The following is a 19694-nucleotide window of genomic DNA, read 5'->3' as shown; positions in this document are numbered from 1 at the left end:
CAGATGACAGAGGAGGAGGAACGGATTCCCAGCAAGCTTCGGGATGTCCCTACTGTTCCCAGGTTTACCCATGAGGTCCCTGAAGCGGCAAAGGGGAAAGAACCCCTCTAAGATGATGGTCGAGCAGCTAAGATCGGGGATACCGTGGATCACATGGGAGACATAACGGGGAAGGAGGCTCCCATGGTGGTGGAATGATGTTCCCACCTTGGTGAAGATAGATTTGATGGAGAGAATACTCCTGAATGGCATATAGTGGTGGAGGTGGAAAATGTCTCCCCCCGGTCCGACGTGGGTAGCGGTTCTCATGAAGTCAACTTTTGCTTCATGATGAGAAGGTATTTAGTTCTTCTCACCCATAACAAAGGTATACTCCCCAGCTTCAAGTGAGATTTAAAGCGCTACATGTTGCCAGAGAGGGAGGAGGGCTTGGAGGATCCCCAGCAAATGTCACTACGATCCACACGCGAGGTGGCTGTAGCGGATAAAGGCAAGAAACACAAGATTCAGGCCTCTAATACATGTATTTAGACGAATCGAGATTCATGACTTCCTCCCTGAGTGGTGAAGTTTAACTCCCACCTCATTACAGGACTATAACCACATAAGAGATTTGACAGTCTCTTGAATGATCAGATTAAATCTCATGAGTCAAGCTCGCACCGAGTGATTCGGTAGAATTCGATCGAAGAAACTTCTAATGACTTCTATGTGATAGTGGAGGCTACCTCCCATCACGACGGCGGTGGGCGGCACTCATCGAGGCCAACTACCCTTCGGACTGCTGGTCCTTCATCAAGACGTTAGGAACATATTCAGACCAGAAATCAATTGACATTCGGCGCTGTCAGTACGGCGAGTTGATCATCTAAGGAGGCACTCTTCTAAGTACAAACTTGTCGACTGGATATTGGAGAAGCTAGTGACCGGCAGTTCCTCTCATGCGGGCTCGGATGCCATTATTAATGGGAAAAAGATGTCACACAATATGGACGTCGCTTCGGAAATCGATTCCACGTCATCAGCCTTGCACAGTTTAAATTCAGGGCTCACGTCTGGATTGTTGACAAGTGTCCAAGTTAATGATGATCAAGGGGTTGAGACTGTTCCTGGTAATGCTGAGGATATGTTGCTGCCACGTGTTGGTGCTAATAAAGTGGATGGCCATCCATGTGTAGCTGCTGGGGTAATGCGATGTAGCCATACATCCAAATGTTTAATCAACTATGTGAAGCTGTAGGGGTTTTTGAGAAGCCGCCACATGTCCAAGTGGATGAGAATCTTGCTAATGTGTGTGGGTTGTCAGCACCCTGGTTAATTACCTTACGTTGGAGTTGTTGTTTGGCGTATGAATCGAAGGCTTGTGCCCCTACCCATTGTTCAAATGTTGGACAACCCATTGAATGTGGGCCTTCAACGGGCTATCTTTCTCAATTGGGGATGATTTCTTGGCCAATCCATGGGGAACTGGCTTTGTTGTTAGTTTCCAAGACAACGGTTTCTAGCTCAATCTAAGTGCTCAAGGGGCAGATGGTTTGGTTCTCATTTTTGACTTTACCGAGGGAGGTTCTTCTGGTAGAGTGGTTCCCGTTCAATTGGAAGGTTAGGTTGATTCACTTCTTTTTCACTCCTGATGGTGGGAGTGGCATCGCTTGTCGTTCTTTCTTTGTTGTGTTGTTTCAATTTTAATGTTGTATCTCGTTCCACTTCTAGTGGATGTTTTGTATTTTGGTTTTTAATGCATGTGGTTTATCCACCTTTTCAAAAATAAAATATATATATATATATATATAGATAAACCATGAATAATATACTAACACTCAATATTTTAGTTGGGGACATAAAACATCACTACCATGGGTACTATCTCAAATATTTAAATTTTCAACCTATTATAAATCTAATTTTAGTTTTAAATTTTTCTTAATAAGATTGTGACCCCTACCATAATTATTATTTTTGTTATCATTATTATTATTATATTTTATATCCATTTATATAATTTTTCACTTTATATAAAACATTTTTATTGAGCTAATAATAAGCGTAATTATGGTCTAAATCTTTGGTGGATCTAAGCTTTATCATGTTGTGGGCATTATAGTTATTATAATTGACAAAACCAAATATTGGGAGTGGACAATTCTAGTGGTCCCAAACAATCCTTAATTCTGAAGTCAATGAATCAATCATTATGCTCACCTTCCTTAATAGACCACCGCTTTACACACACATATATATATATATATATATATATATATATATATAATCGTAATGAATTCATACTGTAGGTGTTAGTAGAAATAAGCTTTAACGGGTGTGATTTTTTTGGTTACTGTAAAATGCATCTCACTTTTTTATTGTATACTATTTATAAGCACGGTAACCAGAATAATGTACATCCCACTTTCCACTGCGCATTATTCATAAGTACAATACTTAGTATGCATTCATAATCAACAAAGTGTTGGATCTCAATCCAACAGTGTAAATCAATATCCATAAATTAAATACTATGGACGTTCACAGAAGATTTGCTCTCTCTATATATATTATATGTAATTATTATTTAAGTTCCAACATCTCATGTATGCTCTACTAGCCTGCATACTCCCTTAATCTTTTATATGTCCACTTTTGATTGTTTTAAATTTATAAAATATTATACTAATTTTTCAAAATTCATTATTTTTTTAAGTCTTTTAAGATTCAGTTATTTTTTTATTTTAATTATACATTTTATCAACTCTCTAAAATAGTATTTTAAATTTTTCAAAAATTATTAGAAATTGTATAAATATACTATCTATTAGCATCGTGTTCCTACGTAGGATGCTCATATCTTGTTGATGATACTGGTTCAAACCTCAACTTGAGTAGGGTGAGGGTATTGATGTTGTAGAACTTGTGTTTATGTTCCTTGCATATGCATATCCCTAACACATGACTTGTTCACATTTGTTTTAAAAATAGATAAAAAGGATAAATATGAGAAAAAATTTATTTAATTCTTCCTATGATAAATGTGATTTCATTGAAGTGGACAACAATACCAACTACCTCTTGGTCTATTGCCGTCAGATCTTTCGTGTAAGGTGTTCATGTCCTTGCCGAGAAGTCAAGTTAGAATATTAGCTCACGCAAGGTGAGTGTAGAGATGTGTTGGGAAGTAACTCAATTTTTGTGTATGCTCCTAATGTGACTTGTCTATATTAAAAAAAAACAGCAACATTGTTTATGATTTATTGATCAAAAATTATTTTCATTTATGTGGGATAATAAAGTTAGATCTTGAGGTTGTATGCAATATACAACAGTTATATCTTGGCTTTTACTTTCCTCTCAATATTATGTGGATTCTTTAGTGTTAAGCTATTTACTTATTTATTTATTTTGACAATAAGGGACAAAGCACCTCCTCACTTAAAGGTTTAACAAAGGACTGACAGATATAGAATTGCATCAATTATGATGATTTGTCCATTCCCTAAACATTTATTAACTCGGCCAGACATCACATAGAGCAATGAAAATCCATCATGTACACCTCCAGATAGAAGATTTGCAGGAACCATACCGAGCTAATAAATATCACTGCCATTCAACCGTCAAAAGTAGGGATACAACTTCTACCACATGAGACCCAGGTGAGACTCATTTAATAATACTTGGGTCAGTAAATAGTACGCAGGTGCAGAGTTTCGACCCTGTGTCTGCCCATCTACTGCCCAAGTGACAATTTACCACACTGGGTAGTAGTTGTCATTTCGTGCTTGTTTAGTGGACATGATAAGATATGTGTGGATAGGATATGAGGATTTGATAGGTCATAGGAGTAGGAAAAATATGGCCTTAATAAACTTATATTCTATCCTGTATTAGGTGTGCACATGATAAGCCATTGGATAGCATTTGGTGGTTATCCTATTATACATTTGAAGTTGACCAAATAATGGTAGGATATGATATGAATTATATGTATTAGGCAAAATAATCCTTAATTATATATATATATATATATATTTGAACTTTTCCTTATAATTTACCTATCAATATATTTATCATAGTTTCTATTAAATTATTAAAAAATATACAACCTATACATAATACAATAAAAAATAATTTAGAATCTATACATGCGGCAAAATAAAATAAATTTGAGGGTCTTTCACATCAAAATTAATTAAAAAAATAGCCAACTAAAGAAACAAAAGATATAAAATAATCAAAGAAAAGATTCAGAAGTTTGACGAAAAAAATCCTTCAACCGTTTCAAATGCAAGAAATCTTACTTATAATATTGAAGTTGATGTCCTATTTAGTTGTTGACAAGCTTTCTTGTTCCAAGCCCTGAGTTCAACAATCAAAATAAGGGATACAAAAAGCATGTGAGAAAGAAACTAAATAAAATGGCAAAAAAGTATATTTAATTTTTTTATCATATCCTACATGTTTCTATTATGACTCCATTTATAGGATTAATTATCATGTGATAAGTAGGATACAGTGAATCAATAGAACAAGCCTATCATATTCTATTGGCTCAACAAATAAAAGATAATAAAAAGATATGATAGTTTATCATATCCTATCATCTTTATTTGTCCACCAAAACAGCCCCTTCATGTTAATTTCAAAAATGTTATTGAGAAAATAAATTTACTTTACATAGATTTATGATTGATTTCGATTCTCCATTAATATTAATATTATAAGATGCTTTTAGCTTTATTCTTCCTTCGATAAACATACACTATATCATATCTATAATAAATAGGAATATAATAAACTAGCTTTGATAAATCATATTCTCTACTTATGCAATGCGTACATGCGCTCTTGGCCTGTTGCATGTTGGCCATCCATTACCCAAACAATAATCCACTATACTGGACAGTGGTTGTCATTTTATGTTAATTTCAAAAATATCATTAGAAAATAAATAGACTTTAAATAGATTTGTAATTGATTTCGATTCTCCAATAATATTATAAGATGCTCTTTAGCTTTATTTTTCCTCCAATAAATAAACAATGTACCATATCTTTCTTAAATAGGAATGTAATAAATAAAGGTGATGAATAATTTTTTTTTTTACTTGTACTATACGTATGTGGGTGCGAGGTTTTGACCCACGTTCAACAACTCAAGTGACAATCCATTCTGCTGGGAAATGGTTATCATTTCATGTTTATTTTAAGAATATCATTTAAAAAATAAATTGATTTTAGATAGATTTGTGATTGACTTGAATTCTCCATTAATATTATAAGATGCTTTCGGCATTATTTTTCCTTCAATAAACATATAGTGTATCATATCTTTTTATTAAATATTAATGGAGTAAATAAAGGTGATGATTCATATTCTTATCTTGATGTAAATTTTCAAATCACTAATGATGAAATCCTTAATTGATTTTGATTGAGTACAATTTTAAAAAATAATATAAAATTTTGATAAATATATTAGATATTTATCTGTGTGCGAGACACAAACTACACCGAATTAGAGTTTTTCCTATGTTTTTGAGATATTAGTTTTTTATTTCAACATGGATTCTTTGTTTTTCTTATATGGATCAATTTTATCTTTTCAACTTAATTTATAATTTTTTTTTTCAAAAAAAAAAAAACCTTACCATTGGATAAGATGAATAAGAATAGATGTTACTGTTAAATAAAAGCACTAATTAGGGTGATGATGTTTAGAAAGAAAAATTTTATTTGACTCCAAATTCTTCTCACAAATCAATGACTTTATTATAATCTATACATACTATTAAAGTATATATATAATTTACACGAGAGTATTTTAAAAAGAACAAACTTAAATATTTTTATTAAACTTAATTTTTTTTTTAAATATGGTATTAATAATATAAAAAAATTAATTACACTTATTTGTTTACATTATAAAAATCCAAGAGATTTTTCAAAATTAAATTATGTCTATATACAATAACTCCTCTAACCATAACTATTAGTGCAACCGCACTATTTATTGGCATGATTTGACACCTAGACCAAGTGACGTGGCAAATAAGGTGACAAAGCATAATTGATGATGTGGCAAGCATGGTGACATAGCAAGGAGACTTGGAGTGCAAGGCAAACATCTTGAAGATCTTGGTGGAGCTATTTTTAGTAAGTCTCTAACATTGAGCCAAATATCTTGAAGATCATAGTGAAGCTATCTTAAAGATCTTGGTGGAGTTATTTTTGGCAATGCATTACAACTTGAAGACAAGATCATATCAAGACCATATTTAGGTGATTTGATTGGAGACTAAATATGGTGAAGATTAATTAAAGAAAGATCTATTCATGGTGTGAATGAAGATATGATTTGAAGAATCCTTGATGAGAATCATTGAAGTCTATTAACGGCAAGATTTGAGGACCAAACTTGGGTGAATTGAAGATCAAGTTTGGAGAATCTTTCGAAGACCAAATTTAGGTGAATTGAAGACTAAGTTTGGCAAGTTTCATGAAGACGCACAAGGGAGCGTGCGCCCTTGCGAGGGAGCTAGCGATGAGGAGGCGAGGAGGTAGGCTAGTTGCTTGGCGATCGGGATCGGGAGATTTGGGCTGCATCGACTCGGACTAAGCATGACCGGGGAGGTTGATGGGTCTTGAGGTCGTCCATGCAACGTAACCGGAACTTAGTCAAGTCGGTGATCGGGGACCATGTTGCAATTCATGTTACAACGAGAGTTATGAATGACTAATTTCAGCGAGGTTTTTAAATTAGTAGTCACGGAGATTCTAAAAGAGGTATGTGCTATATGTTGGGACGTTAAAGGCGTCTATATAAAGTTACCTTGCTCAGTAGATTGTAGGTGTGACTCTTGGGGAACTCTTGGAGGAGATGTGTGAGCACCGAACAATCTAGAAAGGATAGTGTTCATTATTGTTGAGTGAGTGAGTGACAAGTGTTTTGTACTCATGTATTTTCACCTCTTTTAGTGGATTGTTTTTCTCGGGCTTGGCCCCGGACGTAGGCGAGAGGGAGCCTGAGCCGGGTTACCAATCTTGTGTGTCTCCTTCTTGCTTGGTTTGTGTGAGTTTTTCTTTGAGTGTTGTGAGTGTTCACTAAACCACAAACCACATCGGGGAACTAACAAGTGGTATCCGAGCCTTGGTCGCCGTTTTTCCTTTGGTTTCAAAGTCGGCGAGGTCCTAACAAGTTCCATTGATGGCCGGAAAAGAAGGAGCTTCCGTCACACGACCACCGTTGCTTAATGGATCCAACTATCCATATTGGAAGGCTCGCATGAAGGCGTTTATCAAGTCTATTGATGAGAGTGCATGGATTTCTGTAGAAGAAGGATGGTCTCCTCCTACTCTAGTTGATGAAGACGAGAACGTGATCATGAAGAAGAAAAGTTGTTGGAGTGTCGAAGACATGCGCAAAGCTAATGCTAATGGAAAAGCTCTAAATGCAATTTTTGGAGGTGTTGATGAGAACCAGTTCAAGTATATTGCAACATGCGAGAGTGCCAAGAAAGCTTGGGAGATTCTTCAAACCATTCATGAAGGGACCAACTTGGTAAGAGAATCTAAACTCCAAATGCTAACAACTATGTTCGAGAATCTCAGGATGAGAGAAGAAGAGACAATAGTCATGTTCAATGCAAAATTGATGGACATAGCAAATCAGGCCTACCAGCTCGGCAAGGAGTATTCAGATAAAAAGCTAGTCCGGAAGACACTTAGATCTCTCCCAAGAAGATTTGATGCTAAAGTTGCTGCAATAGAAGAAGCAAAAGATATCACAACTATGAGACTTGATGAGTTGATGGGATCTCTACAGGCATATGAGATGAATCTGAATCCAGGTAGAAGAGAAGAAGATATAGCTCTAAAAATTGAAGCAACAAGCCCAAAAGAGATGCAACAGACTGAAGACATAGAAGAAGAATGAGAAATTGCCCTTTTGGCCAAGAAATTGTCGCGAGATATTTTAGAAAAAAATTCGGGAAGAAGACAAAGCGGAAGATCGCAGTCAATACTCACACTTCTTTACCAACTTACGAGATTTCGAAATTTCGAGTGCTTTTTGCAAGTCCTGTTACAACATCGGTTGCAACACACTGAAGAAGCTGTTTGTGAAGAAGTGACTGAAAACAATCTTCTTCATGGGTACCAACTTGTGCTGAAAAAACTTGACAAGATGCTCATACAAAACAAGAGTCTTGAAAAAGAGTTAAAAGAATGTCAAGAAAAGTTGAACAATGCTGAAAAGATCATAAACTATATGAAGAAAGGAAAGGTCAAGATTGATGAGTTACCTTTTCAAACAAGTATGGCACAACATCATATAGAAGAGACATCAGGAGACAAGATAGGTAAAGTTGAAGCTGATTGTGTTCTATCTAATGCTCATGAATACAACCAAGTGAAGTATAACATGGAGAAGAGACAACATAGAAGACAAGTTCCTACATGCTTTTATTGTGGAAGAAGAGGACATATAAGACCAAAGCGTCATCAACTGAAGGAAGATATGAGGAATCATAGAATACTTGGAAAAGCAAAGAAGTGGATTCCGATATGTCACTATTGTGGTGTCAAAGGGGCACATCCGTCCAAGATGTTGGAAGATGAAGAAAGACATAAAAAACAAAAAAATATGAGGCGAGACTCCTATACCGGAGAAAAAGAAGAAAGAAAGCAAGAATGTATGGGTCGGGAAAAGGAGATTTAGTGGGGTACTCTTCATCAAAAAGATCCTCGGAAGACAAGCGGTATTTTGACGAGTGGTTATTCACGACATATGACAGGCAACAAAGGTTTTTTGATGAATTACAAAGAATGTCCAACTGGGCATGTGACTTTTGGAGATGGTCGGAAAGGTCAAGTAGTTGGAAAAAGGAACATTGATGATTCCCCGGGTATCCAAAATTGAAAAAAATATTCTGCATGTAGAGGGGCTGAAAGCAAATCTTCTAAGTATAAGTCAACTATGTGATCGAAATCTATTGGTAAAATTCACTCAGGACAGGTGTGTTGTCTATGATGAAGCTGGTCATTGTGTTCTAACTGGTTCAAGATCTTCAGACAATTGCTATTTGCTAGAGAAACTGGAAGTCTGTTATAACACATCTTGCAACATCACTGAAATTTGGCATCAGAAGCTTGGACATCTGAATTACAGGAACCTGATGAAGATTACAGAAATGAAAGCTGTTAAGGGAGTGCCCAAGCTTACAAAAAGGAAACATGGTGTATGCGGACCTTGTCAACTGGGAAAACAAAGTCGTGCTTCTCACAAAGTTGTGCAAGACATTGGTACAACAAGAGTGCTGGAGGTTTTGCACATGGATCTTATTGGACCCACACAAACAGAAAGCTTGTCAGGTAAAAGATATGTATTTGTGTGTGTTGATGACTATTCTAGGTACACTTGGGTGGACTTCTTGAAAGAAAAATCAGAAACTTATTAAGCCTTCAAGAAGTTATGCTTGCAACTCCAAAATGAGAAAGAGTGTCAAATAGGAAAGATTGTCAAAATCAGGAGTGATCATGAAAGGGAGTTTGAAAATGCTCAATTTGCTTTGAATTTAGCAAAATGAAACATGGGATTCGATCATGAATTTTTCGACTCAAAAACTCCTCAACAAAACGGAGTGGTTGAAAGGAAGAATCGCACTCTCAAGAGATGGCTAGAGTTATGTTGAATTCAAAGAAGCTCTCTACAAGATTTTGGGCGGAAGCAATCAATACTGACATGCTACATCATCAATAGAGTGTACATTCGGCCTTCAACCAACATGACACCATATGAAATTTGGAAAGGTAAAAGGCCAAATCTCAAATACTTTCACATCTTTGGAAGCAAATGTTACATTTTGAATGATAGAGATCAGGTGGGAAAATTTGACAAGAAAAGTGATGAAGGATTATTCATGGGGTATTCTACAACTAGTAGAGCATATCGAGTGTTCAATTCAAGAACCAAAAAGATGATGGAGACCATTAATGTTGCTGTTGATGATTTCTCTGATATGGAGACTCAAGGTACATCAAGTGAGCCAAACAAGCATATCACTCAGAATAGTGAATTAGCAGATGAAGAGTTATAGGCCGAAAAAAATATTGCAACACAGGTTACAACACCAAGTGCAACAACAGACACTGCTCAGGTTTCAGATAGACAACAGGTTATAACTGATGTCGCAACTGAAGTTACAACAGATGAAGTCATTCCAGAATCAGATAAGGAAGAAAATGACGATGAAGAAGATAATGAAGACAGCAGTCTTGAATCATCCTCAAGAATAAAGAAGAATCATCGTATTGAGAATGTAATTGGTAATGTGACTGAAGGAAGAAGAACCAGACACACTCAAAGGATAGATTATCGAGAACTGGCCGGCTACACATGTTACATCTCTCTTATTGAACCAAAGAATATCAAAGAAGCTTTAGTTGATGAATACTGGATGGCTGCAATGCAAGAAGAGTTGAATCAGTTTGTTTGAAATGAAGTGTGGACATTGGTCCCAAGGCCAAAAGATGTGAATGTTATTAGAACTAAGTGGATTTTCAAGAACAAGACTGATCATAAAGGCAACGTCACCAGAAATAAAGCAAGACTAGTGGCTCAAGGATATACTCAAGTTGAAGGAGTTGACTTTGATGAAACATTTGCACCAGTTGCACGCTTGGAATCCATCAGATTATTGTTAGCAGTAGCATGTTGTATGGGGTTCAAGCTACATCAAATAGATGTCAAGAGTGTTTTTCTTAATGGTTTTCTAAGTGAAGAAGTATTTGTGGAGCAACCAAAAGGCTTTGAAAATCCTCAACATTCAGATCATGTATTCAAATTGAAGAAGGCACTCTATGGCTTGAAGCAAGCTCCTCAGGCTTGGTATGAAAGGCTCACAAAATTCTTACTTGAAAAGGGCTACCAAAGAGGGGGAGCAGATAAGACTTTATTCATAAAGAAGTCTAAATCAGATCTTATGGTGGCACAAATTTATGTTGATGATATCATATTTGGTTCAACCTCACAAAGGCAAGTGGATGAGTTTGTTCATCTAATGCAAGAAGAGTTTGAGATGAGCATGGTAGGTGAACTGAACTACTTTTTGGGTTTCCAAATCAAACAATGCAAAGAAGGAATTTTTATTTCTCAAACCAAGTATGCATAGAATTTGGTGAAAAGATTTGGCTTGGAAAAGGCTAGACATATTAGAACACCCATGAGTGTGAATCAGAAGTTGACAAAAGATGAGCATGGAAAAGACGTAGACCCAAGTCTCTATAGAAGCATGATTGGAAGCTTACTCTATCTCACAGCTAGCAGGCCGGACATATCTTTCAGTGTTGGAGTTTGTGCAAGATATCAAGCAACACCGAAGGAGTCTCATTTGACAGTTGTTAAACGTATCATCAGATATGTTCATGGTACTGCAGAATATGGAATTTGGTATTCAAAAGACTCCAACTCACATCTTGCAGGGTATAGTGATGCAGATTGGGCAGGAAACATTGATGATAGAAAAAGCACTTCAGGAGGATGTTTCTATCTTGGTAACAACTTGGTTACATGGTATAGCAAGAAGCAAAGTTCCATTTCACTCTCCACTGCAGAAGCTGAATACATAGCAGCAGAAAATTGTACTCAATTGTTGTGGATGAAGCAAATGCTTGAAGACTATGGCTTACAACAAGGGTTATTGACTATATTTTGTGACAACAAAAGTGCAATTGATATATCCAAGAATCCAGTTCAACATTCCCGTACCAAACATATTGATCTTTAACACCACTTTATCCGAGATTTGGTAGAAAACAAGACAGTTGTTATTGATTATGTTGCAACAGAAAAGCAATTGGCGGACATTTTTACCAAACCCCTTGATGCTACAAGATTCGAAAAGTTGAGGGGTGAAATTGGCCTTTGCCAACTTTAATCCCTATTGGGGACTGCAAACGACCTGCATCTGCTACAGTTTATTAATGTCGTTTGCAGCAGAAAGAAGGAGTTCTGAAGACAGGGGGAGCTGATGAACATGATTTCTGAAGAGAGGAGGAGTTGTAGAAAAAGTTGTAACAAGACTTGCAACAACCAGTGAAGACTTTGGCATCTATTCAGACACAAAGGGGGAGAAATCGACTAATGCACGAGTTCCAAACCGACTGGGTGTATTTGTTTGTGTTTAATTTGTACATCACTAGTTGTGGTGTAATCATATATTTTGTAAGCAACTAGATGATTTTTTTTTGTAAAGTCTGTGTCCCAGTCGTGTTGTAACAGGTAGTTGTAACAGGAGTCAGTCTGGGTGCAAAAGCAGTTGTGTCAAATTATGCCAAAGGGGGAGATTGTTAGTGCAACCGCACTATTTATTGGCATGATTTGACACCTAGACCAAGTGACGTGGCAAATAAGGTGACAAAGCATAATTGATGATGTGGCAAGCATGGTGACATGGCAAGGAGACTTGGAGTGCAAGGCAAACATCTTGAAGATCTTGGTGGAGCTATTTTTTTAGTAAGTCTCTAACATTGAGCCAAATATCTCAAGATCATGCGTAAGCTATCTTAAAGATCTTGGTGGAGTTATTTTTGCAACGCATTACAACTCGAAGACAAGATCATATCAAGACCATATTTAGGTGATTTGATTGGAGACTAAATATGGTGAAGCTTTCAATTAAAAGAAAGATCTATTCATGGTGTGAATGAAGATATGATTTGAAGAATCCTTGACGAGAATCATCAAGTCTATTAACTAAGAAGATTTGAGGACCAAACTTGGGTGAATTGAAGATCAAGTTTGGAGAATCTTTCAAGACCAAATTTAGGTGAATTGAAGACTAAGTTTGGCAAGTTTCATGAAGACGCGACAGGGACGTGCGCCCTTGCGAGGGGACTCGCGTGATGAGGAACCGAGGAGGTAGGCTAGTTGCCCTGCAATCGGGATCGGGAGATTTGGGACTGCATCGGCTCGGACTAAGCATGACCGGGAGGTTGATGGGTCTTGAGGTCGTCCGCAACATAACCAGAACTTAGTTAAATCGCTAGATCGAGCTATGTTAGTAATTCATGTTACAATGGGAGTCTGCAATGTACTAATTTCGTGAGAGTTTTTTAAATTAGTAGCCACGGAGATTCTAAAAGAAATATGTGCTATATTTGGGACGTTAAGGCATCTATATAAGCTACCTTGCTCGTAGATTGTAGGTGTGACTCTTGGGGAACTCTTGGAGGAGAGTGTGTGAGCACTGGATCAATCTAGAGAGGGTAGTGTTCATTATTATTGGTGAGTGAGTGATAGTGTTTTGTACTCATGTATTTTCACCTCTTTTAGTGGATTATTTTTCTCCGGGCTTGACCCCCCAGACGTAGGTGAGAGGACGTCGAACTGGGTTATCAATCTTGTGTGTCTCCTTCTTGCTTGGTTTGTGTGAGTTTTTCTTTGAGTGTTGTGAGTGTTCACTAAACCACAAACCACATCGCCTAAATAAGTAAATTATTAAATATTTAATCTCACCCTTGAAGACCACAACAGTATCTTAAAGAATAAAGTGACGCTTCAAATCTAAATTATTAGTTGATCATAAACCTTTGATATTAGTTAATTTATATAAAATCTTTTTCATCTAAAAATTAACTCCTGGAATCTGGATGCACATACATTATCATAGTTTTGAAAAGACAAAGAAACAAATCAAATAGAAAGATACACTCAAAAGATTGCTTATTCATACTCCCATCAATTTACAAATTAATAATTCTCCCCCTTAATTTTACACACAATCTTGAGATTGAGAAACCTCAACTTTAGAAGCATTATGAAGAGGCTGACTCTTATACTCATACCGGTTAGCCCAATACAAGTAATTCAACAAGTTAATGAAGGTAAGTATGGCTAGTGTCCAAAAGAACAAGTCCACATGGTTCCTATTGAGATTGTTCCCTGCCAACCACCCTCCACTCTTTGTATTATTCCTTGTGGCATGGTTCACAATATCAACCAAAATGGAGCTCAAGAAATAGCCAAGTCCTAGTGAACACCAAAGCAAGGATGAGGCAATGGATTTCATTGGCTTTGGTGCCTCTGAATAGAAGAACTCCATTAAACCAACATAAGTGAACATATCTGAAATGCCAAAAGTGAAGTGTTGGATAGCAAGCCAGAAGATGCTAATGGGTAGCTTGTTCACTAGTGGGTTGGCATCAATCATTCCATGGCTTTTGGCAACATGCTTGCGTTTTATTTCTACAATGGCTCCCACTATCATTGCCACACATGAGAGGAGTAACCCAATTCCTATTCTTTTCAAATCACTTATTCCTGCCGGTTTAAAGCAAGATTAATTAGTGATAATATAATCATTACATAAATTAACAATGTGATAATCATTTTTTTATAAAAATAAAAAATATTCAACAACTAAAAATCTAGATGTATTTTTTATTTCCTCGATGTCATGTTGCATCATAAACCCTTAAATTATATTAAAACAAAAATAATCATGCATGATTTGATGACAAAACTAAGACTAAAGATTATTTTTGAATATAGTTCAAGAACCAAAATATAAAGATTTATGATTAAACTCATCGAGTGTGTTACCTTTAGGATGTCCAGTGATTCGGCGAAGGAGCGGAACGATAAGACGGTCGTAAATCGGAATGCCGACGAGCATGAAAATCATCGGAGCAATGGCCAAGTTTGCCGGAGCAATGTGAATGTGTTTACCCAACTTATTATCCATTGTGAATCCTTGTTGAATTGTGAAGGTCTGCAACTGAGCTAAGCAAGTACTCATAAATATAGAACATATAAATATTGGCAACATTCCAACAATTGTCTTTGCATTCTCTACTTGAGTAACCCTACATAATTCCCATTTATCATTTGACTTCTTATCTGTTTCTGAATTCATGTTTGTTTTCTTTCTTTGAATTGCAGCTTTGTCCAAGAACCTGAAAATACAAATTAATTCATCTTAATTTTAATTAAAATTAATTTAATTAAAGTATGTATGAGATTGAGAGAGTATATATGATTATATGAAACCTAAAGATGTCTCTGTGAGGTAGAAATTCTTCTCCATTTTCATTTTTTATCTCATAGAGCTCTGCAGAGTCCTTTGGTAATGGTAGTCTCCAATTTCTAACAGCAGCCACTAGAACCTGTAAATCAAAATTTAAATAAAAAACATTAGGTCATCTCCTAATTTTCTAAATACTAGTTGCTACTTTCTTCTTTGAATTTTTTTTTTTTTTAATAGCATCATGAGATAACATATATATATATTGAATAAAAAAATACAAAAATCATTCTAATCTTAAATGATGGATTTATTTTATATTATTTTTTTACAACCACGTGGAAAGTGATATGAATTTTCCACACATGGTGGTTATGAACCTTTCGGCAATGATGCATTTTTGTAATAATGCATACACACAATTATTGAATTGTTGTGGTCCAACTTAATCAATGAAGAAAACAAAATAAAAAAAAAAATATTTATACACTCATCAAACACTGAGTAATTGTTAACACTGCTTCATAAAAATCATATTTACTTATATACTACAATATATTTTTTTCTATTTATATATTTTTATAAGTAAAAATATAAAAAAATAATTATTGATTTTTTTCTAATTTTTAAATAAAATGAAAAAGAATAACAATCTTTTATAAAAATTTTGAGTTGATTTTTTTTTCAGAAATATATAACAAACAAGAATAATCAATGATGTCTACACGTAAATATCAATTTTACCGAAAATATCAATGATGCTTGCACGTAAATATCAGTTTTACTGAAATATATAAATAATAATTCATTTTCACATATACACTAACACGCAAAAAAATAAAATAAAATAAAACAAAACAAATCATTAAAAATACCATAATTACCTGGAGGATCTGAACAATGGGATTAGGACCGCCAATGGCATGAATCCTATACTTTGGGACACCAACAGCAAAGATAAGAGTGGCCACAAAAACACATGCAGCTGATGTACCAAATCCCCAGTCCCAACCAACATGAGTTTGAATCCAAACAACCAGTGTTAAGCTAAGTATAGACCCAATAGCATTGCTTGCAGTCAGGTAGTTGAAGAAGCTGGACATATGCCTCAACTCTTTAGGGTCTTTGTCGTCGAATTGATCGGCGCCGTGCGATGGCACCCCAGCAAAGGCCCCGGCCAATCCTACCGCCACCGAGTACAAAGCGATGTAGAAAAATGTTGCATTACCTCCATGAATCTTCTCGCATTGCGACTTTATATCGTATATGTCACAAGGTTGTGGTTTCAGTGAAGGTATGTGAGCTTGCACTGCTAGTAATAGAAGTGCCTGCCATATTTTAATTAATTAATAATTAGCATGTGAGTAATCCATGATTAAGCATTCATCGAAGAATTCGACAAGCTAATTAATAATGGATAAGAACTTGATTAAAATTCACTTGAATTGAAACAAGTAAAGCATGTGTTGATAATGAAAAACAAGCACTGTCTTAGAAAAATCATAGGTATACATTTTGGAGAGAACTTTAGAAGCAGTTGTTAGGGTTTATTTTTTATTTAATTTAAAAATATCATTTAGGTTTGGTTTAATTCAAAAACTAAAGCTGTCGATTTTGATTTATATTTACTGAATTGATTGATGTGAATGGAAGTATCCTAAAACACACTAAAATTCATATTACATAAAAATCAAATATATTATTTTATAACTTAATTTGAATAACAAAATATCTACTTATCTTTTCGAGTCTTCAACCATATGAAAGGTATCTCCAATATACATGGCTCTTATTTATTTATTAATTTTAAATTATTTATTTGCTTTATTTAAAATTTTGTTTTGAATAACTCTTTTTTTCTTAAATTTTGACACAGGGACGATAAACGTCACGGTCCCCCATCTGCGAAAGTCGAAAGACAGGCGCAGGAGCGATCGCTCCACAGACCTTCACCCAAAGACAAAAGCATCGCGTGGAGCAAGGCTCGAACACGCGACCTCCATGAAACTCTTGGGGACCCGGTACCACTAGGCCATTAAGCCGGTGGTTTTTCTTAAATTTTTAGATTTTATTAAAAATGTTTTTCTGCTGAAACTTTTATAAACAGTAGGGATCAACAAAATTAAACTTGCTTTTGCTTTTTTTGGTATCAAAAGCAAAAGAAACTCCACTAAGTTAGATTCTAAAGCCTTTTTATCTCTTCACAAAAGCAACAACATTCTCAGCATCAAAAACTTTTATTTGATTTTTTAGTCAACCTCATTATTTTTCAATAAATTCTAGTTTATTTCTACCACTGTAATAACCCAAAAAAATATGCCATAATTTATACATTATAACATATTATAATTTTTTCACATAATTATGGTATAATGGTTATTTGAGTATTTATTTTTCACCAGAAAATTATGCTATGATGGGAGTGTTATGACATAAATCACCGATGGTTTGACCGACTTCTGATAACCGGGCATCAGTCCACTGATAGTCCGGCCACCGTCCGGTTAACCTCTGACGACTCACCAACGGTCCGGCCTCAAACCGATCGGTCTCCGTAATTTTTTTTATTTTGTTAACTAAACACTCATTCTGAATAAAATATGCCATAAAATTTGTAATAATCACTTTTACTTTCTACATAGTAAAATTATGTAATATTTTTTATTTTATAACTAAATATACTCTGATATAAAAAAAAAACAAACAAACAGAAGAAAAAAAAATCAGCACATACCAAGAACTCAATGAACCCAGAAATAAGAACAATCTTGCATCTGCCAACATGAGCATCAGCCAAATAAGCAGCAATCTGAGCAAGAATATATGTAGTTCCCATAAAATTTGTGACACTGTTTGACGCCGAAGCCAAGTCCAAGTGCAACACTCCGGTGAAATACATCACCAAGTTTCCGGCCAATGCTACCCATGCACAACTATTGAATGCAAACATAACTATCCAAGAAAAAAAAATTAAATTAAATAACATCAAAATTCAAGAGTTCAAATCTTACTCATAAAAATAAATAAATAAATAAAACTATAAATCATAATTCCTTAATTTTTACCTAAGATGAACAAAGCAGGGAAGATGCCACCATGAACTCCCTTCTTTGTTGGTCTTCCCTTCCAGTCCACCTTCTCTTCCATAACTTGAAAATTATCCTGTAAAAAGAGAAATATTAGTTCATGAGATTGAATGCAAGGAAAGAGAAAAATATTTTGGAGGAGTTGATGGGAGTCTTGAGATGATACCATTACTAAGTTCTCTATGGAAGTGAATTAATGGCGAAGGGTTGGATCTACATAAATAATGTTCAAAGGAATGTGGACAAAACACAAAAGAGTGGCTCAGGTTTGTCACTGTTCTTACTTTGCATTGTTTTTGTGCTTTTCTGTTTTTTTGGAATTTTGTAATAATTAAACTTGATATTTAATTTGATCATCTTTGGGTTCCAGCTCTGTGTTTTTCATTTTAATATGTATCAATTGTACTTAAGTTTTATTAATTTCAAAAGTTTTATTCTCTAACTTGACATAATTATTATTATTATTTTACAATTTAGGTGATAAGTGCCCCAACTTAAAAGATGTCAAACAGATAAATAAATATAAAAATGCAACAGTTATAATAATAAACTATTAAAGTTTTATCATATGTGGTGAGTTAATATATAGGACAATAAAAATATGTCACTTGCCTCTAAAATAATATAATAAAGATTATAATCTCACGATGGTAAATAACCATACTTTATAAAATTTAATATAATTTTAGTATCAATTAACAATAAATAAATAATACTATATGATACTATGGGCGGAGTTTTGAATCCGCCCTTATCCACTCAATATCTAAAGTGCTATGCATTGGCACACTCAAATGGTACAAGAAATGAAAATGAAAATTGAAGAGATGAAAGTAGGAACAACCGAATAGAATATAATTATAAATATTCTCACATCCATAATATATTTTGACTAAAAAGAAATGTGATTAATAAAAAAAAGTCCATGAATTACATACGTTACATGATATGAATTACAAATCAATATGAAGAATAAAAAAGGGCATCAGATATTGAAGAATAAAAGAAATAAAGATGATGAATCACAACCCTTTTATGATATGTAAGTGAAGTATTTTTGTATAACGAGAATTATTATATCCTTGATTGATTTTCATTGAATCTAATTTAAATTAAAAATGTAAAAACTTCATAAATATGCTAGACAATTAGACATTTATCTATGTACAACTACACCGAATTAAAGCCTTCTATTTTACAAGTGCATGTACAATACCAAAGGCATCAACACATGCACTGAGGCTCATGCTCCCGCACCTAGTTTTTATGAAGATTAACACTCATAGATAATGACCATTAATACTATTACGCTTAGCGTATTTAAAAGCTAAGTAATGATCGTTTAGCAAATCAAATTTTTTGTGATAAAATCAGTGTCATTGCACTAAAGGCATTTTACTCAATTTTTACATGAATTATCCATTTTTTTAAGACTGATTTATTATTTTAAAAAAAAACTTTATAATTGGACAAGAGGATTAAGAATAGAGGTTGGGTTAAAAGTACTAAGGAGGGTGTCCTTGATTTCTTTTTAAATAATGAATTACATAATTGTCTTATTTATACACCCACATAAATTGGTTCTGTAAGGATGA

At 34.7% G+C, this 19694-nt stretch overlaps 2 protein-coding genes across 2 annotated transcripts; one reads left to right on the top strand and one right to left on the bottom strand.

Moving 5' to 3' along the window:
- The first annotated feature begins 11212 nt into the window (after positions 1-11212).
- On the top strand, positions 11213-11776 carry LOC120281201 (secreted RxLR effector protein 161-like). The gene has a single exon (XM_039288087.1). It carries the CDS (start codon positions 11213-11215, stop codon positions 11774-11776), a length of 564 nt encoding a protein of 187 aa, XP_039144021.1.
- Positions 11777-13675: 1899 nt separating this feature from the next.
- On the bottom strand, positions 13676-18404 carry LOC120280935 (protein NRT1/ PTR FAMILY 4.5-like). The gene is made up of 7 exons (XM_039287905.1): positions 18266-18404; positions 18079-18175; positions 17748-17965; positions 15898-16341; positions 15040-15155; positions 14593-14945; positions 13676-14310 (listed from the first exon to the last, which is right to left on the bottom strand). Exons 1-7 carry the CDS (start codon positions 18266-18268, stop codon positions 13763-13765), a joined length of 1779 nt encoding a protein of 592 aa, XP_039143839.1. The 5' UTR covers positions 18269-18404; the 3' UTR covers positions 13676-13762.
- Positions 18405-19694: the final 1290 nt, after the last annotated feature.

The sequence above is a fragment of the Dioscorea cayenensis genome, chromosome 17 (genome assembly GCF_009730915.1).
Source record: "Dioscorea cayenensis subsp. rotundata cultivar TDr96_F1 chromosome 17, TDr96_F1_v2_PseudoChromosome.rev07_lg8_w22 25.fasta, whole genome shotgun sequence".
Classification (NCBI taxonomy): Eukaryota; Viridiplantae; Streptophyta; class Magnoliopsida; order Dioscoreales; family Dioscoreaceae; genus Dioscorea; species Dioscorea cayenensis.
The sequence above is the reverse complement of the archived record's forward strand: the minus strand, read 5'-3'. Positions and strand labels throughout refer to the sequence as shown.

Excerpts from the sequence above, each read along its gene's own strand:
- LOC120281201 (XM_039288087.1), top strand. The coding sequence starts at position 11,213 with ATGAGTGTGAATCAGAAGTTGACAAAAGATGAGCATGGAAAAGACGTA.
- LOC120280935 (XM_039287905.1), bottom strand. Across the intron at positions 14,946-15,039 it reads CCTCACAGAGACATCTTTAG|GTTCTTGGACAAAGCTGCAA; the intron begins GTTTCATATAAT and ends TTGTATTTTCAG. Across the intron at positions 14,311-14,592 it reads AATCACTGGACATCCTAAAG|GAATAAGTGATTTGAAAAGA; the intron begins GTAACACACTCG and ends TTAAACCGGCAG.